Source organism: Telopea speciosissima, chromosome 1, assembly GCF_018873765.1.
Source record: "Telopea speciosissima isolate NSW1024214 ecotype Mountain lineage chromosome 1, Tspe_v1, whole genome shotgun sequence".
Lineage (NCBI taxonomy): Eukaryota > Viridiplantae > Streptophyta > Magnoliopsida > Proteales > Proteaceae > Telopea > Telopea speciosissima.
In genome coordinates, this window is record NC_057916.1 from 6,375,639 (window position 1) to 6,401,088 (window position 25,450).

General features: G+C 38.9%; 3 protein-coding genes across 4 annotated transcripts; all 3 read left to right on the plus strand.

Annotated features, from left to right (window-relative positions):
- The first annotated feature begins 271 nt into the window (after positions 1–271).
- LOC122648525 (cytosolic sulfotransferase 5-like) lies at positions 272–1,305 on the plus strand. The gene has a single exon (XM_043841735.1). The coding sequence runs from the start codon at positions 272–274 to the stop codon at positions 1,277–1,279; it is 1,008 nt and encodes a 335-aa protein (XP_043697670.1). The 3' UTR covers positions 1,280–1,305.
- A 3,803-nt stretch (positions 1,306–5,108) lies between these two features.
- LOC122657778 (cytosolic sulfotransferase 8-like) lies at positions 5,109–15,396 on the plus strand. 2 transcript variants are annotated; one of them, XM_043852579.1, is made up of 3 exons: positions 5,157–5,451; positions 11,387–11,396; positions 14,674–15,392. In XM_043852579.1, exons 1-3 carry the CDS (start codon positions 5,195–5,197, stop codon positions 15,355–15,357), a joined length of 951 nt encoding a protein of 316 aa, XP_043708514.1. In that variant the 5' UTR covers positions 5,157–5,194; the 3' UTR covers positions 15,358–15,392. The 2 variants fall into 2 exon arrangements, with proteins under 2 accessions (XP_043708507.1, XP_043708514.1); XM_043852572.1 differs by lacking the exon at positions 11,387–11,396 and having other exon boundaries at positions 5,109–5,926; positions 15,137–15,396.
- Positions 15,397–18,729: 3,333 nt separating this feature from the next.
- Positions 18,730–21,795, plus strand: LOC122661551 (probable glucan 1,3-beta-glucosidase A). The gene is made up of 8 exons (XM_043856978.1): positions 18,730–18,970; positions 19,075–19,194; positions 19,297–19,494; positions 19,626–19,784; positions 20,526–20,695; positions 20,781–20,936; positions 21,045–21,397; positions 21,521–21,795. The coding sequence occupies exons 1-8, from the start codon at positions 18,782–18,784 to the stop codon at positions 21,700–21,702; spliced, it is 1,527 nt and encodes a 508-aa protein (XP_043712913.1). The 5' UTR covers positions 18,730–18,781; the 3' UTR covers positions 21,703–21,795.
- Positions 21,796–25,450: the final 3,655 nt, after the last annotated feature.

Below are 25,450 nucleotides of genomic sequence, written 5' to 3' on the forward strand. Positions count from 1 at the left end.
TAGAAAGATAAACATATAAATCAATTATTCTCTTATAATAACAAAAATATTTGATTTTTTTCAATTTTTTTCAATTTTTTTCTATCTATTTCATGCCAACCAAACAGGCCTGCAGGAATTAAGTCCCAGTCCCTATATCCTCGGACATGCCTAGCTACTATATATTCTCTTCAGTCCAGGACTAAATTATAAAACCCTTCCAGTCCTAGATGGTTGTAGCCACCAGTTGGGCTTACCCTTAATTTACAAAATTGAAAATCTAACAGCAACAATGACAGATCCCTTTAGAAATTGCTTTGTGACCAAAACCAAAGAAGAGGAAGAAAATGAGAGTATCTTATGGCAGAGGTACCAAAACCTGGTTTCAAGCTTTCCAAAAGAGCAAGGTTGGGGATTTGAGAATTATATCTGCAATTACCAAAGCTTCTGGTATGCAGATAAACATTGCCAAGCAGTACTTGCAGTTCAAGACCACTTCAAGGCTCGTTCTAGTGACATAATCCTTGCAACCAACCCCAAAGCAGGTGCTACATGGATCAAAGCTCTTCTCTTCGCCACTGTTACACGCAGTAAGTACCCAATTTACAACCATCCCTTACTCTCCCAGAACTCTCATTTTCTGGTTCCATTTCTCGAGATAGGGCTTTACAACAATCGAATCCCTGACCTTGAAACCCTTCCTTCTCCCAGGCTCTTCGGAACTCACATATCTTATACTTCGCTGCCACAGAGCATGATTGATTCCGGCTGCCGGATTGTTTATCTTTGCCGGAATCCGAAAGATGTGTTTGTGTCCATGTGGCATTTTAAAAACAAGATGAGAGAAAGGCTCTCAAAAATACCTTTGAGTATCATGGAAGCATTTGAGAGGTTCTGCAATGGGGTTACCCATTTTGGGCCTTTCTGGGATCATGTGTTGGGATACTGGACAGCTAGTTTGGAAAGACCTCAAAATGTGTTGTTCATCAAGTATGAAGAATTAAAAGCAGACCCAGTTGTTCAGTTGAAAAGGGTAGCTCAGTTTGTGGGTTACCCTTTCACCTCTGAAGAAGAAAAGGAAGGGTTGGTTGATGAGATCTTGAGGCTGTGTAGCTTTGAGAATTTGAGTAGTCTTGAAGTGAACAAGACTGGAGAAGCCCCAATGGGTAAATTTAAAAATGAGGCTTTCTTTAGGAAAGGTAAGGTTGGGGACTGGGATAACTATTTCACATCTGAGATGATTGAGCGATTGGACAAGATCACAGAACAGAAGTTTCATGGCTATGACCTCAAGCTCTGATAAGTATTAATTATATATAAAGAGATAACATCGGTTCACCTGGTTATTTGATTTTGATTCTTGAATAAATGTCTAGATTCTCATCAATGTCTCATCAATGTTTGATTGTAACTTTATGAAGAAAATAAAATCTTTTTTTTTTAATAAGGTACCCAGCCCATGTTGATTGTGTTTTAACCAGCCCATCTTTGGCTACCTGCGCAAGATGTACTCATATTCTCTTTATTGTTTGTTATTCCTATTTTGAAAAATAAAAAATCTTAATTTCTTGCTATTGGATATAATATGGAAAATGTTCCCTGAGCTGACTGTTGAGGGTACAATTGCACCCTCTCTTTTTATTTCTCTCTTCACATGAAATGGCTTTTCTTGTCATGTACAAAACTGTTTCGTTGCTCCTTAATAGTGCAATATCCTATTTAGAGGTGTCAATGGGTTGGTTCGGGTTTTTTGATTTCCGTGTGATTTTTAGAGAAATCAAGACCAATCCAATAAGAACTTTTCGGTTTCGATGCGGTTTGGTTTCGTGTCGATTTTGATTTATGATAACGGATTGATATCGATTTGGATTCGGTTCAGTACCGGGTTTTTTTAAACAAGTTGAGTTCGATTTGTGCCTATTTTCTTCTCTTTCTCTTTTCAATTACATAAAATAATTCATTGGCCCCACACTTAAAAAGGAGATCAATGGAACAAGCATTGTTACAAATCAATTTCCCTATTTTCATAACCTCATACTCATTGATTTGTAACAATTTATCTTACAACCATAAATTTGCTCACTAATATTGAAATCAATTCAATGATTCATAACCTTATACTCATTATCTTCTTATCGGTTTCATTCGGTTCGATTTGTTATCGGTTGGTCCTGTGCGGTCCGGTTTTTAGCCAGTCCCGTCATACCCCAGTCCAAAACCAATCCAATAAGGATCGGTTTGGTTCGCTCTCGGGTTTTTTCGGTTTGTTTCGATCGGTCTTAACGATCGGGTTAGGTTTTGACACCCTTAATCCTATTCCACTTGTCTCAGAGAATCTTTCCCGTATAATATATAGGCATAAGGTTTTCAAGATCATGTTTAGATGGAATCTGTCCATTTGTGCACAAAGTTTTGCCACATGGAATGGTGATCTAACAATTATGACCATATGGACATCCAGAAAATAGTCTGGATTGTTCAAATGTCAAATTTCAAACTCAAACTCAATCTTAGACTATCCCATGTAATGGTGTACTATGAGAATAGTGGATTTCTCTTTTCACATGAAACTGTTTCGTCGCTCCTCAATGGCGCACGACATTACCGGACAGGTGGAAATAAAGGAGTCGGATCCCGGGGCTTGTACCACTCGACGATATCGTGGATTGGGATGAGGACCTGCATGACCCGTTGCCGTTGATTTGAACCAAACTTACTAGCACTTTGCTCACGAATGCTAGAGCCGAGTAACTGATAAGAGCAAAATTTTTAGTTCTAAATTTTTGAAAACAAGGTATTTTTTAAATTGGGATGAGGTTCGCACGATCAACTACTATCAATTTGAATAATCCATTAGAAACCTTGGTAATCAAATACAAATTTTTTTTTGACAATAATAATCAAATCTCAGCGCTATAGTTTGAGAGTTTTTTTTCCCTTCTTGAATCCTTGATTCCTGCAGTTTCCTTCATTTTTTTTTAAGAAATTTTTGAACTTCTTTCAACATTCTTAATCTTTCCTTAGAAAAAACAGTTGAATTTTCGTTTTCAGTTAGAACATTCTATTTTTAAGTATTATAAATTCGATTATATTTTCAAGTATCAGTTCATTTATTTTCTTTTCTTCAAGGAAAAGAGAGTATTTATAAGCAGAAATTAAGGGTGAAATGGCTTCAACTAGAGGTTCAAATACTTCTTATTTTTGTAACTTGATGTAAGCAAGGTTCAACACCACTGTTATACATAGAATCCAACGGGATGATGGTACTCTCGTATAAGAAGTGAATGCAATCAATTTAAAACTAAGAAGTATTTCAAGAATATTTTCTAGCCAAATACGATTCCATATTTGTCTTCCGTTTCTTCAGATATTTATAATAAATTTGTTCGAAATTATAGGGGGAATTTTTTTTATTGGTTATTCTCTTAGATGAGAAAGTTAAGGGAGCTGTTTTTCGCACAAGCTCTGAAGGCTCTGACTCCGAATGATTTCCCAATGGTATTTTTTTTAAAAGGATTGGGAAAATGTTGGTGAGGAAGCTACAAAGCTATCACAAGTTTCTTAGAGTTCCCTCATCAAATTAAAGAGGTGAGTTCCACTTTTTTTATGTCTTATCCAAAAGTCTAATCGCGTATTTTCCTTCAAATATTTAGGCCAATAGCTCTTTGTAACTTGGTCTACAAATTCATAGCTTAGATTTTGGTAATGTATTTAAAGGGCATTGTAGATTCTCTTGTTAGTCCCAATCAGTTTGCATTCATTAATGGGAGAAGTATCTCTAATAATATTCTATTATGTCGTGAGAATTTAGGGGTGTAAATGGATAATCGAAAATCCGTATTCGATCCACATTCGTATAGTGTGGAGATATCCGGAAAAAAATTCGAATACTCCAATAAAACTCCATCGAAAAAAAAATCCAAATACTTAATAATAAAAAATTAAGTAAATAATGATCTTGAGGTTTTTTAAGATTCAACATGGTCTAAAATATGAGGAAAAGAAAATCTTGATCTAAGAGATGGATATACGAGTGAATTGTATCTGCTAGGGGGAGGAAAGTCCGGGTTACACAAGGCAGAGATGTAAATGGATGGTCAAAAATCCGAATTCGATTCGCATCCGAATCTATCCAAATCCGTTTAAAGGTATTCGTATTCGGCCAGAGAATATCTAAATCCGATCACATCCGATCCGTATCCGAACCGAATCCTATCTGTTTACAAAGGTCAAAGGGGAAGGTCTCAACTCATGCTATGGAATAAGGACCATTCCCCAAACAAAATAAAAAACCCACCCCACCAAACCAACAAAGGGAGAAGGCTCAATTAAAAAACAATACAACTAAAATAAAACACCAAAAAAGAGCGCGACTGAGTCATGGAGTATTGGAGTACAGGTTAATTACTCACTTTAATAAATAAATATTGGAATATTTCTCATATAATATTTGTAGAAGATCTTATGGTTTTATCTTGGGCCCACTAAATCTTCAACCCTAAATTCTTCCAATCTTATCCTTATCCAGTTCGTTTCCAGTTCCTCTTGTGAAACGTCGCATTCAAATTTGAAACTAGAACCTGTGAGCATTTCTCACGCTTCTTCGAGAAAAAAAAAAAAAAAAAAAAAAAAACCTAGGACCAACAACTGCCTAGCTCAGTTGGTGAGTCGTGGTGCGCTACATGCCCGTGCTCACCAGGAAGTCTTGAGTTTGAGTCTCTTGGCTGGTACCTCACCCCCTCCTTTCCCTCCCCTCCCCTCCCTTCCCCTTCCCTCCCCTTCTATACAAAATATATATATATATAAAACACCCAATTCCCACAAAAAAAAAAAAAAAAACCTAGGGTGTATGGAGGCCCCAATCAATATCTTTGGCAATTAATTAACTGCATATCTCATGCTTGAGTGCAGGCCTCAATGAGAAATTAACTCGAATGTGCGGGAGCACATCTCACGCTTCATATTAGAGGTACAGGGAGGTACAGGCCAGCAGATAAATAAATGTGGGAAGCCCTGATTCCCTATCCCTTATACACCTGCAAATCAAGTCTCTTCATGAGTACTCCAGGCCTATAAATTGAACTCAACGACAACCATTTAGCGACACAGTAGTACCCTTACACAAAAACTGAAACCAATCTGACACTAACAATGGCAGACTATACTTCATGTAGAAATTTGCTTGTGAGCAAAACCAGAGAAGAAGAGGAAGAAAATGAGATTACCTTCCAGAGATACAAAGAAATCGTTTCAAACCTTCCAAAAGAGGAAAGTACAGCATTTGAAAAATTTATCTGCAATTACCAAGGCTTCTGGTATGCAGATGTACATTGCCAAGGAGTACTTGCAGTGCAAGAGCATTTCAAGGCTCATTCTACCGACATTATCATTGCAAGCAACCCCAAATCAGGTACTACTTGGATCAAAGCCCTTATCTTCGCCACTGTTACTCGCGGTAAGTTTCCCATGGACAACCATCCCTTACTCTTTGAGACCCCTCATATTCTGGCCCCATTTCTAGAGATAACCCTTTACAACAATCGAATCCCTGACCTTGAAATCCTTCCCTCTCCCAGGTTCTTTGGAACTCACATTTCTTACACTTCTCTGCCACAGAGCATGATCGATTCTGGCTGCCCTATAGTTTATATTTGCAGAAACCCCAAAGATGTGTTTGTATCCATGTGGCATTTTAAAAACAAGATGAGAGATAGGGCTTCAAAGCCACCTATTGATGCGATGGAAGCATTTGAGAGGTTCTGCCAAGGGGTTTCCCATTTTGGGCCTTTTTGGGATAGTGTGTTGGGGTACTGGAAAGCGAGTCTGGAAAGGCCTCAACATGTGTTGTTCCTCAAGTATGAGGAGTTACAAGCAGACCCAGTTGTTCATTTGAAAAGGATAGCTCAGTTTGTGGGATGCCCTTTCACTTCTGAAGAAGAAAAGGAAGGTTTGGTGGATGAGATATTGAGGTTGTGTAGCTTTGAGAAAATGAGTAATCTTGAAATCAACAAGACTGGAAAACTTCCAGGGGGTTATCCAGGGGGTCAATTTGGATATGATAATTTCTTTAGGAAAGGTAAGACTGGAGACTGGGAAAATTATTTGACATCTGATATGGTCGAACGATTGGACAAGATCACAGAAGAAAAGTTCCATGGTTATGGCCTCAAGCTCTGATGCGTATTCTAATTAAAGAGATGATGACATTGTTTACCTTGGTTGCAGTTTGGTTTGTTAGTTAATTCTGCTAGTTCAATTCCTTAGGTTGCCAAGTCAATTGGGTTCCAAACTTGTATTGTGGTTTTCTGTACAAATGTTGTGCTCCGGTAACTATCCATATATTGCGATATTTCTAAATTCTCAGTGATGTTTGATTATACTTTCATGAAGAAAATAGAATCTACTGTATAACACTTTTAAGTTTTGTCCATCCATCCATCCATCGTTTTTTTTTTCTTTATGCCTGTAGTTGCTCTGGTTTTTTTTTTTTTTTGGGTAGAACCTGCGATAACTGGACCTGGCTCTCCTCCAGCCCAGCAAAAACGCGGGGGGGGGGGGGGGTTTCATAGGAGGACCCGCATATGAATGACCCAAACACCCCTGTTTTTGTTGGGCTGGATCCTCCAACTCCCACCACAGTTGGAGGAGAGCCCAATTCATGGTTACTTAGGCTATGTTTGGAAGCTAAGAAAAGGGAAAAATAAAAGAAAAAAAACATAATAAGACAAAATTCATGATGACACAATGATTGATTAATGTGTCTATATATCTTTCTTCTCAAATTCAAAATTTTTGAAATTTTTTTTTTTTTTAATCTTTTCTTGATATCGAAACATAAATTATGACTAATAAAAGCTTAAATGGAAGGGGCGGGGGGAGGGAAAACTAGGATTGAAATCCTCTGCAATACTGGCGGGGCGGTAGTGCACATTCGACGGCACAGCAGAGGCCATGTGTGCCATGTGTGCCATGTGTGCCACCTGGCCTTTGCTGTGCCGTCAGATGTGCACTACCGCTCCGCCGGTACTGCAGAGAATCCTGGTCCAAAAAACTATGAGCTAGCCAAAATTAAGTTTCATCCTACAAAAATAACCACCAAATAGTTTAATTTACTAAACTAACCAAAAGAGTGTTGCGTATTGCAAAAATAACTTACCTACACGTGAGAGAATCATATTTCTAGAATTTGTAATACGTCAATCCATTCCGTCACACCCCATTAAGGCATCTCCTTGGTTGCTGACATATTGTTTTCCCGAAATGTTAAAGGCCAAACTACCTTATTACGATGTAAGCTTATCAAACTGCCTATGACCGCAAAACAAAATAGGGCGAACAATTAGGGGTTTACTCTAAGGGAAAAATTATCCTCTCAGGTTCTCAGCCTAGTAGAGTTCTCTTGTGCCTCTAATAAGAGAAGGGAGGGGGTGTGTGTGGATCCCACCCGAGTAGTGTGTTTTCGGGCAGGGAGTAAGGTGGTCATTTCTGCCCCCTATGAGAGGAACCAGACGAACTGTACCGGACAAGGAACCTAAGAGGATAAAGATCCACTCTTAGGACGGCGAGCCTTTCGACCTGCAAGTCTGCAACTCTAAAACACTGAAGCTGAGACCTTTTGAGCACTTTTACCACTTAACTGCTGGGAGGAACTGAAGAACTATGAGAAGGTTTCACATAACGATCTTCTGATATCAACCCAAATGTGTCAGATTCCAAAACAGATGAACATGTGAGCCCATCTTCAGAACAATTAGCTTGGATAGGTGTTGTTGGTGAAGCCTGATTTGACCCAGAAAGTGTGGTTGAGATCTTCGGAGGGCCATTTCGGCCTCGAAACAATCTCGGAACGCCAAAAAATGGTGGGGTTGAGTTGTGTAGGACTCGTCGAGATCTTCGAAATGAGTACTTTTGAGCCATGTGTTATGTTTTGGTCTGACCCAGGTTTTTTTGGCCTTTTTGGGCTAGGGGCAGTTGTGTACTTTCTGGGGTTAGAGTTTTCTTCTATATTGTTCTTATCTCTTTGAGATAGGATTACAAGGGTTTGTAACATTTTAGAGAAATAGTGAAACCTGTTCTACTGCTTAGCTGTGGACGTAGCTTCCATTTTGGAGGTGAACCACGTAAATCTCTGTGTTGTGCGTTGTATGCTCTCTCTCTATTTTCATTTTTCTTTCTGCAAATCGCCATTTTGGGCGTTGTTTTCGTAACAATAGGTACAGACTGAACCTGGGTCGTGGGCTCTAGCTACAAGTGATTCAATTTTTTGCTGGGAAGTGAACAAGATAAGAGATTATTAATGGTGGTTTGATCACCATAGGAGCATAGTTCGGTTTCGATTGAGAATTGAAGATGGCCGTTTGGTTGGTTAGAGAAGCCATGGAGGATCTCGGTAGACTATGATGAAGGGTCAGGGAAAGAGAAATGGGGATTGGATAGTGACTGTAAGTCGACAACGGAGGTGTCGATATCGGAGCTAGAATTACGAAAGAAACAGAGACGAAGAATTAGATTGAATTAAAAAGCAGGAAAAAGAGTACAGTGCAGGAAGCGTTGAAATTTTGAAAATGTAGGATCAATAGAGGAAGAGAAAGGAGAGGTTGGATTTAATTTTGCTTTCCTTCCACCTGAACAGGAACAAAATCGAACCGAATCCAGTTCCTACGTTCTTTGACGTACCATATAAATTCCTCTCTGTTGGTGTGGGTGGCGCGGTGCTTTCCGGGGCTGCGGCCGGCTTGATGTTGGGCGATGACATATACAAATTTGGCCGGTCGCGACTGGAAAGGAATGATTTATCATCGACAGGGGTTGGCGGTGGGGTTGGGTTGCATGGGTGGAGGTGGAGCGGTGGATTGGGACGAAGAACAGGGGTTTGGAGGTGGGGTACTGGGGTTGGGTTGCAGGGGTGGGGATGGGGCGGTGGATTGGGATGAAGATCAGGGTTTGGGGTATGGCTGGGTTGCAGGGGTGAAAGGTTAAATTAGTAATTTGCTTTTTTTCTGTTAACAGTGTTAGTCAAATGGGATTGACTGTATATTTTGATAGGGAGAATGTTCTCTGTGCCGGGGGTGCAGGCTGTGCCTAGACACATGAGGGAGGGCGCAATGACCACCCTACCCCCCTGAGTGGTAGGCCCATGTGTCTGGGCGCAGCTTATGCTTCGGCACAAAGAACATGAGCCCATTTTGAAAATACAGGGTTGTACATATATTTAAGACAAAACTCAAGGGAGGTCCGTGTAATTTTTCCAATCTCTATATGAAAAATTATCTCCTTCAATTCCTTGCCCGGCCAAGTTCCCCAATCCCTCTAATAAGGGCAGGTGGACCCCCCTAGGCAAGGGTAGGGTGGTCAATATGCCCCCTCTTGTTAGAGGGACTGGGGAATAGGGTCAGGTAGGGAACTGGACGAGATAAAGATCCATCTCTTAACGGGTGCACTAAGTCTTGCTATATAGAACAATGATGTGACATTTTTTACCGTGTCAAAGTCCAAACTCAAACTAGATCATGGTCTCCTGTGTAATGGCATACCCACCCTTGTATGTCCATGCATTCTTTGGAGCACCCTCTCGTAATGATGCCAAAATGGAAGCCGAAAGAAAAAGAGCAATCGAACCAAACTTCTTATTGAAAATTATCTCCTCCAGTTCCTTGCCCGGCCCAGTTTCCCCAGTGCCTGTAATATAAGGGGTGGATCCCACCCAAGCAGAGTGTTTGGGCAGGAGTAGGGTGGTCATTGCACCCCTTATATTACAGGCACTGGGGGAACTGGAGGAGATAAAGATCCAATTCCTTATTGGTTCGCTTTTTTTTTGTGTTTTTGTAAAATTCTCGAATTGGTTCAATTTCAATCTGAACCACTTGGCTGAAAATCGACGAATGGACTATATATTGATAGGTCAAACCACAGCTCAACATGTGTGTTTTCTTATAGGAAGGTTGAAATTTGTCGAGGTGATCCATTGTGAATGGATTCATTGTTGTATATCTACGACAATTTTTTCTATATTATTGAATGGTACTTCTTCTAGATACTCAAATTGCAAGGTTGAAATTTGTCAAGATGATCCATTGTTGTCATTAGGGTTCAAGTTTGGCCATGACGGCCCAAGCCCACCCTAGCTCGCCCTAAGCCGAAATAGGGTCTTGGGTTGAGATACCCTGGCCCTGAGGGTGAGTCAAGATTGGGAATTATTGGCCCCGAGTCAGGATCAGGTTAGACTGCCAGACTAGGTTTGAGGCCATAGGCTGATCCCGGCCTGGCCCAACCCGATACCATCTTCTTCTTTCTGTTTTTTGTTCTTATTCTTATTCATCCTTTTTTTTTCTTCTTCTTGGTCTTCCTCTTCTTTCTTTCTTCTTCTTCCAGTAGAGCCACCTTGATTCGAGATGTCAAAACATCAACCAGTGCAAAATTTTCGTATTTTTTCTTTGTTTATTTCTTTCTTTCTTTCTTTCTTCTTCTTCTTTCCAGCCTACTCAGTCCATGCATCTCACTCCCTCCCCCCCTGGTTGGGTTTTTCTAGCCCTGAGTAAGGGTTGGATCGGGGCCCAACTAAGTGGACTCAAGGTTGGACAGGCATTTCAAAAGGCCCGGCTCAACCTGATCCTATTGTAGCTGTAGTTGTCATATTTGTTTACTTTGGCAGTAGATGAAAATCCCCTCCAGTGCGCCAATGAGTGCAACATGTGCATGCCGAACAGCTCCAGACGTCCGATGCACACTACACTCACTGGTGCGTTGGAGGGGATACTCAACCTTCTATAGGCTCATTCACAAAATGGTGAAGGACAAGGTTTTTTTTTTTGGATAGTTAGGAATAGATATGGTTCTAAGTATCAGTATCAGATTGCCTGTGTCGGGTGATTCGTATCGGTTTTGCACCTTACCGATCTCAATATCGTATCGGTGACATGGTACGTACAAGTGGTTAATCGGTAAAAAAATCTATTTTTAAAGGAGCATCAAGGGCAAATTTGTCCGATATGATCGATCCTTGGCGATACCGATCTGATATTGTATCAGTTTCCAAGTTGACTGATACCTGTTCCCATACCGTGCACTAAAACCATGGGCATTGAGGACTGGTTAATTACTCTCTTTAATAAATATAGGATTTTTTTTTGGGCAGTAATGTAGGATTTAGTAGGAATCTTTCTCATATCATATTTGTAGAAGATCTTTTGGTTTTTACCTTCGGCCTCTGAGTCTTCTATTAATTCGTAAGTTCTATCTCGGATGTCTTCTCTCAGATCAACAAGGGAAATATAGTGAGATAATTTAATCTGAATTAATGCCCGAAGCTACTGATATTAAAATAACCAAATAGATAGCGGCAGATTATTTTACGTCTAACCCTAAATTAACCCTAAAAGTTCTTCTAATCTGATCTATAAAAATGAGTCTACAATGATCTGCTTCTGGATAACAAAGACACTCAATTCAACTGCTTTACTTCCGCCTTCCCCTACTGTCGTGTGTGCCTCACACACAAGCAAAGCAAAATGTACCGTCTTACCCCTGCTGGGGCAAAGCTCAGTTTGAGCTTCTTTGGCTTGGATTAACTCTCTCTCTCTCTCTCTCTCTCTCTCTCTCTCTCTTCTAGACTCTCCCTTTCTATTGCCATATCATCGGTCCCTTATCCTTATCAAGTTCGTATTGTGAAACGTTGCATTCAAATCACAAACGCTTACTCAAGTCCAAGGGTACCGATTCTCTCAAGGGCTTACCCGACTTCCAATTCCACACAATCCCAGATGGTCTCCCACCTTCGAACATGGACGCCACCCACATCTCTTCCCTTTGTCAATCCACCAGCAACACCTGCTTCGTCCCCTTCCGCAACCTCCTCTCCAAACTCAACACCATACCCGAAATCCCTTCGGTCACTTGCATTGTCTCTGATGGTATCATGACATTCACTCTTGAAGCTGCTGAGGAAATTGGAGTCCCTGAAGTATTATCTGGACTACCAGCGCCCGCGGCTTCTTGGCCTACATGCACTTTCCCCATTTCATAGGACCCGATCTGGTGGTGAGGGACTCGGCCGTGTTGCCTCCTGAGTTTGTGACTCGGACCAAAGAGAGAGGCATTCTGGCGAGTTGGTGTCCACTGGAGGAACTGAGGAAGTGCTCAATTCACCCAGCCGTGGGTGGTTTCTTGACGCATAGTGGTTGGAACTCCACACTAGAGAGTATATCCAGTGGGAGTGCCTGTGTTGTGTTGGCCGCTCTTCGCTGAGCAGGTGACAAACTGCCGGTATTCGTGTGTTCATTGGGGGATCCGCGATGAATTTTTCTCCTCTCAGGTTCCTTGTCCGGTCAAGTTCGTAGATTCCTCTCATTGGGAGGGCAGAAATGACGACCTCACCCCACCCTGGTAGTGTGTTAAGGCAGGGGGTGAGGTCATCATTTTCGGTCCCCTATGAAGGGAACCTACGAACTTGACCGGGCAGGGAACCTGAGAGGAGTTAAGTCCATTGGCGACGAGATCAACGACGACATGAAAAGGGAAGACGTTGAGAGGCTTGTGAGGGAAATGATGGTGGGAGAAAAGGGAAAGGAGAGGAGGGCAACGACCATGGAATGGAAGAAGAGAGCGGAGGACGCAATAGCTCCTGGTGGGTCTTCCCACGACCATTTTGACAACTTGGTAAACCAAGTGCTTCTCTCCAACCCATTATAACTTAAAACCTGGTAATATGTTTTAACTAATAAGGGAGAAGGTTATAGAAAGGTAGCGTGGACTCTGGGTCAGCATGTGGGGCTAATGAGAGCGTGCATAATAGCATCAATAGGGGTGGAATTCTCCAATTTATAGGAGGGGCGATCTTTTCCAGTCCCTTTGTGACTGGATGTAAAGGCCACACTACCTTTGACGGTTCTTTTCTCAGTTAATTATGATTTTTATATTTTCCTTGTCTCTTTGTTTTTTGTACAAATTTTCATTGGATTTGTACAAATCTTCTATATTTAGGAGAAATGGGAATTGAAGACTACTATATTATAATTAGTTATAGGGGAAGTATTCATACATGGTCATGTAAGCATGTATGATCGTGTTCCCTCTCGCAAAGAGTTGGAAAAGTCATAAACCTACATCCATTATTTAATGCCTTGAAACTCCCACCCTCTCACATACATGGCTTACACAGTCATGTATGAAAACTTTCCCCATTAGTTATTATTAAAATATAAAATAGCTTACTGTAATCAAAGTCGGTGAAAGTTCTATGTTCTTATTTTCAAAGTGTATTATTTACTTGTATTCCAGGGGCTCTGAATTCTATTGCAGATGTCCTGGCTAGGAAGGCCCTATCTGTTGTGTGTAGGATAGATTGGCTACAATCCACTCCTTGGCTTCGACAAGTTTGTTTCTCTAAAGCCACTGCTTGTACACACACGTATAATCAGTAAAACTCCTCTTTACCAAAAATAATAATAATGAATATTTCCCTTTTAACTGCCCAAGGGCTTCTTGTGAAAATAATTAAGGTGGGTAATTGGAAGCCCTTTGCCATAAAAAATATTTTTTTGATCCCACATGGGTAATTTATAAATGCCACATAAAATTTGGGTTTGCATCTGTCAATTAATCTCTAATCATCCTCTATGTCCAAATTATCTAGGTACATTTCCACTTAAAATTTGGTTTTCCATCCCTTTGTTGTTTTGTTAGAATGAACCGGAGGATATTCAATATTTATTCTTCCCTTGTCCTTCTCTTTGCAAATCTAGGGAGGGTTTCTATGTAAATGTTGGTCTGCTAATTGAAATATTGGGGACCTTGAAGTAGATTGAAGGTGGATAAGGAAAAACTTTGAAAGGAATTCTATTTTAGACTCAATTGGTAAGATTGCGTTCGAAACTACCCAACTATCATGTTTAGATGGAGCGAAACCTTAGGAATTGAGTTAGACGATTTACAACTATCCACAAAATCTAATAATCAATCTCATGAGGTTAGAGGTAAGCTGCAAGCCTTCCAAGACTCCTATATTGATATTTCTCACAATAGGTTCATGGTTTCCTCAACTTGTGATTGTGAGCACATCTCATGCTTCAATTTTGGGGGCAGACCCCCATGGAGGCCCATCCCTATCCCTGGAAATTGCATATCTCATGCTTCAGTTTCTGGTGCAGGCCTGCATAGAGGCCTCAATCCCTATTCCTTGGAAACTCGATCGAATGTGTGAGCAGAGCACATCTCACGCTTCAATTTAGGATGCAAGCTGCTTGCAGGGAAGCCCAATCCCTATCCCATATGCACCTGTAAATTCTCTTCAGTCCAGGCCTGAATATAAAAACCCAACAACCCTTCAATTTCAAAATTGAAAACCTTAATTTTCTTCCAACAATGATGGACTATACTTCCTTTAGAATTTGTTTTGAAAACAAAACCAGAGAAGAGGAGGAAGAAGATGAGAAAAAATTCCAGAGGTATAAAAACCAGGTTTCAAGCCTTCCAAGAGGTCAGCAAGAAAGTTACTCATTTGAGAATTATATGTGCAATTTCCAAGGCTTCTGGTATGCAGATAGACATTGTGAAGCAGTACTTGCAATCCAGGACCACTTCAAGGCTCGTTCTAGCGACATAATCCTTGCAACCAACCCCAAATCAGGTGCTACATGGATCAAAGCCCTTCTCTTTATCACTATTAACCGAAGTAGGTATCCGATGAACATGAACAACCATCCCTTGCTTTCCGAGAACCCCCATGGTCTGGTGCCATTTCTAGAGCTAGTTCTTTACAACTATCGAATCCCTGACCTTGAAATAATTCCTTCTCCCAGGCTTTTGGCAACTCACATACCTTACACGTCGCTGCCACAGAGTATGATCGATTCCGGCTGCCGGATAGTTTATCTTTGCCGGAACCCGAAAGATGTGTTTGTGTCCATGTGGCAATTTATAAACAAGATGAGAGATGGGCTCTCAAAACCACCTATGACTGCCATGGAAGTATTTGAGAGGTTCTGCAAGGGGGTTTGCTTTTTTGGGCCTTTCTGGGAACATGTGTTGGGGTACTGGAAAGCTAGCCTGGAAAGGCCTCAACATGTGTTGTTCATCAAGTATGAAGAGTTAAAAGAAAACCCAGGTGTTGAGTTGAAAAGGGTAGCTCAGTTTGTGGGATGCCCTCTCAGCTCTGAAGAAGAAGGGTTGGTTGATGAGATCTTGAGGTTGTGCAGCTTTGAGAAACTGAGTAATCTTGAGGTGAACAAGACTGGAAAAGTTGCAGGGTCTTCTCTTGGACATGAGGCTTTCTTTAGGAAAGGTCAGGTTGGGGACTGGAAAAACTATTTGACATCTGAGATGATTGAACGATTGGACCAGATCACAGAAGAGAAGTTTCATGGTTATGGCCTCAAGCTCTGATTAAGTATTCTAATTAAATAAATGGCATCGACTAATTACCTGGTTAATTTGCAATTTGGTTTGTTAATTCTGCTTATTGTTCCTTCGGTTGCCAAGTCAAGTGTAAATGTAGCTATCTATGTTTCTGCATGCATTTCTAAACTCTTATCGATGTCTGGTTCTTATATTTCATGAAGAAAATAGTATCTTCTGTATAATAACCCTTCCAAGGGCTGATTTGATTTGATTTGATTTCTATTTTAATTTTTTGGGATGATTTCTATTTTTAGAAATTGTTTGGTTTGATTTTTGCACCTTATTTCAGTAAAATAGAAATAAATTAGTATAGAAATTCAGAAATTGGTAGGTGGTGAGTCCTTTCAATTTTAAAATTGAAATCACATTCCATTCTTTAGAGATATAGAGGATTTGAAATCCATCGAATGTGCACCACGTTTAACTGTGCCAGCTTGATCTGTGCCGTCCAAATGGGACCTCATCTACGTGGTTAGCTCTAGAGCTCTAGTGCCTCACCAGAAGATGTCCGGCACACCCCTGAAAAGAGTCAAATCCCGGGTCTGATGTGAGTTAATCTTGACTATGATTGCTGATGTGGTAGTGTTAGACTAGGGTTATGGGTATCGGTATCGATAATATCAATATTGATACGATACAGATCGCGCACATGATTTCCACATTTGAAATCAGGTTCTGACTTCTGAATGAGATTTTGGGGGTTGGGATGTGGGGCTACCGTTTGGCCCACCGTCCAAGTTCAAAGCCCATCCATTTCAACAATAATGCTGTTAGGTTAAAACCCATATTGCGACGATCCATTAGTATATATGCTCGTGCATGCATGGCTTCTGTCGACGGAGTGGGTGGGTGGGTGGGTGGGTTAACAAAGTCTATCGTATGCTTTTGACTTGGAGATGAGCAAAAACAAAATCTAAAGTCAGAACTCCAGAATCACAAAAGTTTACAACAAATCAATCTTCAACGGTTGAGTTGACAAGGATATCTCATACTCAAGATTTTAGAGATAGAGCAAAAAATTTGAATTTGACCCATTTTCTATTTTTAGCCCACGGTGGGGAGAGAATTTCTTCATCCAGAGAAGGGTATTTTAGTAATAAAATTAGAATTCCAATTCACTAACTCTTAATTTTGTGGACAACCACAATATGGTTAGCTCAGTTGGTAAAGGTAGCATGTTTTAGGACACAGAGGTCCTGAGTTCGATGTGAAGGTGGTGAATGTAATTGCACATGTATGTCGGGAGTGTATGGGAGACAGTGTCAATGCCAACAGTTTTGATGGAAAGATGATTCAACGCACTACAACTTCTATGTTCATTCCTCCTTTCAAATGTGCCATTTGACCAAATTTCATAACCTAACTTCAATCATTTACCATTCCATATATTAAGATGCCCCCCATTTGTTGGTACATTCACCGTTGTGGTAATCCCAAAATTGTAAATCATTATTTGGTCTAGAGATAAAGACTAAATGATACTTTACCTTTGGGTAGAATGTCTAGCTCTTTATGGATTAGAGATGAGATTGAATGATATTTTACCTTAAAATAGAATGCCTCACTCTTTATGGGCTTGAGATGAGACATCTGTGATTGAGATTTTCTTTCTTGTCTTATCAAATATGTCCATTAATACGATTAATTATTTTAATTGTTAACACCTTCTTATTAATCTAGGGAAAATGAATCTGGTAGCCGATGCATTGAATCAGAAATCCCAAGGGATTTCAATAGCACTTCTAACCAATCAGCCACATTTGCTGGAAGGTATGACGAGACTTGATCTTGAGTTTGTCAATGGATACTGCAGTTGAAGAAAAACTCAGTCCTAAAAAAGATTGTATAAGTCAAAGAAAATGTTAAAAAATTAAATGAATAGAGGGTGCCAATGGTTGGTCCAATTTCGATCGTTTTTTCGATTTCTTCATATATCAATTTGGTCCGGTTTCATGTCAATAAGAAATTTGATTTACACAAGCTCAATCCAAAACTTTCAATCCACTATCGATTCCTTTTATTGGGTTTTATCTGTTTTTTGAGCCATCTCAAGAAAGAGATTAAAAAGACACCCAAGATTTTTGTAATAATATACCAAGGGAATGAGGTAGGTGCAGATTCGCAGAGATGGCATCTAATTGTATAGGAATTGAGAAGAATAGTAATCCGGATCTTGTAAATACTTTAAGGGATCCCATACTTTAATATTTTGTTTTCTTTGACCTTGTCAATAAAACTTTGTATCCTACCACAAAAAAAAATAAAAATAAAACTGAGGATATGTATGACTTTTCCTTCAAAGGAAATATAAAAAAAAAAAAAAAAAAAAAAAAAACCACAAAAAACCTGGACATTCTTAATTATTAAAAACCTAATTTCTAAGATTGAAAGTAATAATTTGACCTTTATCAAAAATAAAACAATAATTTGACCAAATGAAGTTGAACATTATCCTCTATTGTACAAGGTACGTATTCCCCCCCCCCCTCCCCCCCATCAATACTAAATTCCAATAAATTTGTCTTCAAAGATTTTAATGGAAAAAAGAAGAAGTTTTGATTGGTCATAGCAAGAAGAGGACAAGAAATGCCCACACCACCATTGAAGGCTGTAAAAATAAAATTGATTTTCGTCACAACAGGAAGAGGATGAGAAGTGCCAACACCACTAGGGAAAAGTTGTAGTCAACGAATTTTAATATCTAACTTAACAACCCATGAAAAAAATATCTAATTCTTAGAAAACACCTACCAAATTATGCAACACCACTATTTCATCCTCTTCTTCCACTTCTTACTGCAATCTCATTTCAACGATGAAGATGTGATGCATGTTAGAGAATATCTTCAATATCCAAATCCTAAATTAGGCGAGTTCTTTCTTTTTCATTGTTTGAGGATGTCATTTGATATACATAAAATAGGTTTACCAAATGGATGATCAACACATGATAGAGAACCATCTTAAAGTGGAAGACAAGGCTATAACTGTTGACCCACTAAGGTTCAAAGTCCTTTACCACTTCTCATCGTATAAAAAAGAAAGTAAAGTACAACTACTCACTAAGCTCCCAACTCTCACTTCTATTGCTCGGTTTATTATTGAAAAAGTCCATATCGAAGCCAACTCCGACCTTCTCCCTTACTCAACTCGAGAAGGGCATTTCGAATCTTTAACAGAGTAGGAGTAAATAATAATCATGGTCCAACGGTGGGTGAATCCTTCTCCCACTTTTGAAGCTTTCCTCATGGTCAAACCCGTTTATGTAGCTCTCAGATCATAAGTCTTTCATTCTATAACTTAGTCAACCATTTTGTCCTCATTTTTGTTTTCAAAAAATAAAAAAAATTCCTCTGCTTCTATATAAAATTAGAACAGCGGGATAGTTTGAGACGCAGAGAAAATCGAAATGGAAATCAAACATTTCACGAGACAGCTACTGAGTTTGCTTCTTCTTCCTTGTATGTTCTCTTTTTCATTTGCTGCAATGGCAAACTCAGCTTTAGAAATTAAAGCTGTTAATCTTGGTGGGTGGCTCGTCACTGAAGGATGGATAAAACCGTCTCTGTTCGACGGAATTCCCAACAAAGATCTCTTGGTATTTGAATTCATTTCTCATTTTTCTTCAATGAATAGATAAATTTTCCTCAATTGGGTTTTTTAATCTGTGTAAGTAATCGTTATTGTTTTCTATCGTTTTAGGACGGAACCCAACTCCAGCTTAAGTCTGTTAAGTTGGGGAAATATCTCTGCGCAGAGAGTGGCGGAGGAACCATCATAGTTGCGAACCGAACTAGTGCTTCGGGCTGGGAAACCTTCAAAGTAAGAATTTTCATGAAATTGAATTGAATCCTCTCATAGAAAATAGGAAATGGTTGTTAATTACTGACTCTGGATATCTTTCCTTTCCTGTGGATTTGGTAGTTGTGGAGGATCAATGAGACAACATTTCAGTTCAGGGTATTCAACAAACAGTTCGTGGGCCTAGATGTTCTAGGAAATAGTACTAACGTAGTAGCCGTTTCAAACATCTCTGGTACATCAGAAACCTTTGAGATTGTGAGGAATACTAACGATTCTACTCGAGTTCGAATCAGAGCTTCAAACGGGTTCTACTTACAGGTAAATGCAGAACCCAAAAACTGCGACCAAATGACAATTAGTTAAGCTTCCTCAATTAATGCTGCTGCCTCTTTAACAATTTCGTTCTCAAAATGGGTTTTGTGGTAATTCGAAAAAATTATAACAAACAGGCGAAAACGGAGAATTTGGTCACAGCAGATTCGGCAGGGAGTGGAGAATGGACAGACGATGATCCATCGGTTTTCGAGTCAAGTATTGTTGGGACCATGCGGGGTGAGTTCCAAGTCACAAACGGTTATGGCCCCGACAAAGCCCCACAAGTTATGCAGGTAAACTTCGTTCACAACATCTCTATCTCCCGATTGATTAATTAATGCCTTGAAACTCCCATCCTTTCGCATACACCGCTTACACAAGTGTCAATGAAAAATTTTCTTTTATTTTATTTTACAATCAAATTCCTTTGATTTGAAAATTATATTTATGACATTCATTAAGAGTATTAGATTGATTAACTTTTATCTTTTTTTGAAAAAGAAAATGGTTTTATTTCGCTTTAGCTGCAAGCAAACAATAATTTTGATAATAGATTGATGGGAAGATAAATGGAACGTTCTTGAATACATCAATTGTCAAATAAAATAGATTTAAATTTTTTTTTTTTATCTTAGTTATTTTTTCTTTTTTTTAAGGGGAGAGATCTACGCTCAGCCTACCTACGTATATTGGTTGACATCTCTCATGCAAAGCCAATGGATGCCGAGGAGGACATGTATGACAATTCATATACTGAGAGACTCATATAGTCAGAGAGGAGAGAGGGTGTGAGGGAACGTATGTTAATGATAGTGTGTATATCTCTGTCTCCTCCCCATGTGTGATAATCTTAGATTTGACCTCATCATTGAACTTTCTCCCTATTGTATTGTATTGGGTTGAAAAAACCCTAACGAGGTTCAATCAGATGGAACCAATGGTAATGGCTACAAGATTCCTCCTTCACCCACCAGTCTTACAAATTAATCTGGTATTAATTTCGCATCACCAAATGAAACTTTTATGCATCTCAGGAGCATTGGAGCACATTCATCGTCGAGGATGATTTCAAGTTCATATCAGAGAATGGATTAAATGCTGTAAGAATTCCAGTAGGTTGGTGGATAGCAAGCGATCCAAACCCACCTAAACCCTATGTGGGGGGTTCTTTGAATGCCTTGGACAATGCCTTCTTATGGGCACAGTAAGTGCCCAACGAATCAACCTTTCTTGAATTCTTAATCACCAAAAATCAAACGTTGTTGATTCATATTATTGTCAATTTGCAGGAACTACAGTGTGAAGGTTATCATTGATCTACACGCAGCACCAGGCTCCCAAAATGGTTACGAACACAGTTCGTCGAGAGATGGATCTCAAGAATGGGGAAATACAGATGAAAACATACAGCAAACAGTCTCAGTTATAGACTTCCTCACTGCTAGGTATTTATTGAGATGTTGGAAGTTATAGAGTTATAATCTCACATTGGTTTGTTCAGGTCCTTTGTTCCTTCATATACTTGAAAAGCTATCTCCATTTACCATGTGTAGGTACGCGAAGAACCCAAGCCTACTTGCAGTAGAGCTTATTAACGAGCCTCTAGCACCAGGTGCAACTCTAGAGAGCCTGAACAAGTACTACAAAGCAGGTTACAATGCCGTAAGGAATCACTCGTCGGAGGCGTATGTGGTGTTGTCCAACCGCATTGGATCTTCTGATGCAAAGGAGTTCTTCCCTCTAGCCAGTGGGCTTAATGGTTCTGTAATTGATGTCCATTATTATAACCTCTTCTCTGATATGTTCAATAACATGACTGTGCAACAGAATATAGACTTCATCTATACCAACAGATCAGCTCAACTGAACAACATCACAACCTCAAACGGACCTCTCACATTTGTTGGTAAAGACTCTCTCTCTCTCTCAATATTATTAGGTAAAAGAGATTCTTTGTTGGTTTCTAAAAATATTGAAAATAAGAGGGTGCATGTGTTAGTATTGATGGATGAAATATGTATATAAATAGGTGAATGGGTAGCAGAGATGCAAGTGCAGGGAGCATCAAAAGAGGACTATCAGAAGTTTGCAAAAGCCCAATTAGAGGTATATGGGAATGCCACGTTTGGATGGGCCTATTGGGCATTAAAGAACGTTAACAACCATTGGAGTTTGGAGTGGATGATCCAAAATGGTTACATCAAGCTTTAGTTTTTTGTGTCTTCTATCTTCTTCTTCATTTTCTTTCTCTATCTCTTTCTCTTTCAAAGTCATTTAAGCTCTTTTTCATGCTTGAAAGGATCTGTCCTTATTGGATAAAGATTTAAAATTCAGAAGAATGGATTGAATGGTATAGAAATCAATGTAACAATTAAGTAAGTAGCTGAAACGTTTTGAACCTCAGAAAATTTTGGAATCAATGTAACAATCGTTGTGGATTTGTCATTAGCAATTGCAGAAAAATCAATTGGACAAAGTTTTTCTTCATCCACCGTAGTGAAGACAGAACTGTCACTTTTTTGGCTATCAGATAAGTCTCAGAACAGTCAAGGGTATTTCAAACCTTTGTCTATATTGCCCAAAAACAAAAGCAAGAAGAAGAAGAAGAAGAAGAAGCAGCTTGTTCTAGTGCTATCGATAGAGATTACTTTGGCTAATAATTTAATTTGTTCCAAATGCAAATAAGCTATCAATTGATAAAATACGTTTAAAAAAACGTCAGCAAACGTTAAAAAAATATTGAAGGAACATTCCTGCTAAGACAATTGCTGCCGAACTCAGTGCAGCTGACCATACTATCTTTCTTGTCTTTTCCAATTATTTTTCGGGTACCTTGGCATTTTAATTTCCATTTTTAAAAAACCTAATCATCCTCCCAAATCTTCTCCCACTCTCATTTTAGTTTCCATTTTTTTTAAATCTAATCGTCTCCCAAATCTTCTCCCACTTTTCATTTCATCATTCCAGTACTATCTCTCTCTCTCTCTTCCACACTTTCCTTTCCTTCCGTCTCTCCAACTCTTTCCCTCTCACAGGTTTTCATAAACATAGGGTTTCTGATCTTATAATTTCATTGTTACTCGCTAAGAACGACATTGAATCTGTACAAACTCCTCTAGGCACGTTTCTCTCTCTCTCTCTCTCTCTCTCTCTTTATGAGTTTCAAAAAGATGTATATGATTTTTTTTATATTTCAGAAATAGGAAGAATAAAGGCTGGTACAGGAAATCTATATGATTTTGCTATTGCATTCCAAAGGTGTTTTTATCCCACTCAAGTAATTTTCTTTAAATCCAGTTTCTTAAACCTTGTGTACTTTGGATATGCTTCCAAGTTTCTCTGACACAAATCTGTTGGGGGCAGACCTTTACCACCTATCTGATGGGTTTATCGCAGAGTTAGTACTTAAACCAGCTTTAGGGGTGTTGATTGCAAAGGCGTTTGGTGCATTCCATGTATTAAGATGCCCCCCATTTGTTGGTACATTCACCGTTGTGGTAGTGATCCCAAAATTGTAAATCATTATTTGGTCTAGAGATAAAGACTAAATGATACTTTACCTTTGGATAGAATGTCTTGCTCTTTATGGGTTAGAGATGAGATTGAATGATATTTTACCGTGGAATAGAATGCCTCACTCTTTATGGGCTTGAGATGAGACATCTGTGATTGAGATTTTCTTTCTTGTCTAATCAAATATGTCCATTAGTACAATTATTTCTATTTTTTTTTAACACCTTCTTATTAATCCAAGGAAGATGAATCTAGTAGCCGTTGCATTGAGCCAGAAATCCCAAGGGAATTCAATAGCATTTCTAACCAATCAGCCACATCTGCTGGAAGGTATGATGAGACTTGAATAAGTAAGTCAAATAAAATGTTCAAAAATTAAATGAATAGGGGGTGCCAATGGTTGGACCAATTTCGATTTCTTCATATATCAATTTGGTCCGGTTTCATGTCAATAAGAAATTTGGTTCACACAAGCCCAATCCAAAACCTTCAATTCACTATTGATTCCTTTTATTGGGTTTTACCTGGTTTTTTGAGCCATCTCAGGAAAGAGATTAAAAAGACACCCAAGATTTTTATAATAATATATGAAGGGAATGAGGTAGGTGCAGATTCGCAGAGATGGCATCTAATTGTATAGAAATTGAGAAGAATAGTAATCCGGATCTTGTAAATACTTTAAGGGATCCCACACTTTAATATGTTGTTTTCTTTGACCTTGTCAATAAAGCTTTGTATTCTACTACCAAAACAAATAAAACAAAAAAAAAAAACTGGGGATATGTATGACTTTTCTTTTAAAGGAAATATAAAAAAAAACCACAATAAACGTGGACATTCCTAATTATTGAAAACCTAATTTCCAAGATTGAAAGTAATAATTTTGACCAAATGAAGTTGAAATTGTACAAGGTACGCATTCTCCCCCCCCCCCCCCCCCCATCGATACTAAATTCCAATAAATCTGTCATCAAAGATTTTAATGGAAAAAGAAGACGTTTTGATTGGTCATAGCACGAAGAGGACAAGAATGCCCACACCACCATTGAAGGCTGTAAAAATGAAATTGTTTTTCGTCACAGCAGGAAGAGGACGAGAAATACCAACACCATTAGGGAAAGGTTGTAGTCAACGAATTTTAATATCCAACTTAACTACCCATGAAAAAAATATCTAATTCTTAGAAAACACCTACCAAATTATGCTTGACACCCCTATTTCTTCCTCTTCTTCCACTTTTTGCTGCAATTTCCTTTCAAAGATGAAGATGTGATGCATGTTAGAGTGTATCTTCAATATCCAAACCTTAAATCGAGCGAATTCTTTCTTTTTCATTGTTAGAAGATGTCATTTGATATATATAAAAATGGTCTACTAAATGGGTGATTAACACATGACAAAGAAACATCTCAAAGTGGTAGACAAGGCTACGGCTGCTGACCACTAGTCACTCAACTCCCAACTCTCACTTTTATTGCTTGGTTTATTATTGATTTTAGCATCGAAAAAATCCACCTTGAAACAAACTCCGACCTTCTTTTTTACTCAACTCTTAATTTGTGGAGTACATGTCTCCTCAATGCAATAAGCGAGGAAGGGCATTTCAAATCTTTAACAAAGTAGGAATAATAATATGGTCCAATGGTAGGTGAATCCTTTTCCCGCTTTAGAAGCTTTCCTCATGGTCAAACCGTTTGTATATATTATTCCTCTGATTTATATAAAATTGGGTTTTTTTGTCAAATGCCTCGCTCAAATTATTGGAATGTACAAATGTTTCTTTGAATTTTCACTAATTTCAAATGCATCCCTAATTTTTAAACCATACAACATTTTAGTTCTCCCCGTTAATCTGGGACGTCATGTTCTAACGTCTGACATTTTTTTGAACATAGTTAGACCATTCTGCTCTTGATAAGATAAAAGTAAAAAAAATACCCTTATATTAAAAAAAAAAAAATTGCAACCCACCTTCCACAAATCCATCATGGTTTGAAAAAAGGAAAGAAAATTGTAGAGATTTAGGGAATGAGTTGCAGGTTTTAAGGTCTTTACGCAACTGAATCTGATTCTCTTATCAGAGATTTTTATTGAAAAAACTCCACCCATCTGCCTGTACATGAAAAAAATCAAAAACAAGTGAGACTGGGAAGAAAAAACTCGGCCAATAAGGGTAAAACTCCACCATCTGCTAGGTTCTCTGTGCGTTCCTTTAAGATGTCTGCCTGTGATTCTTCTTCAAAATCGAAAACAAGTGAGACTGGACTGCAGGATGCAAGAAAACGAGAGATCGAGAACCCAGAATGCTTAAAATCGCATTGCAGAATGGGCATCATTCTTGGATCTATTCCTGAAACTGAGAATGGGAATGTAAAACAAACAAACGTGTTTTTTTTTTATAGATTTTAGAATTTAGTCTCAACAGGCAAAAGACCCATTTCAAAAC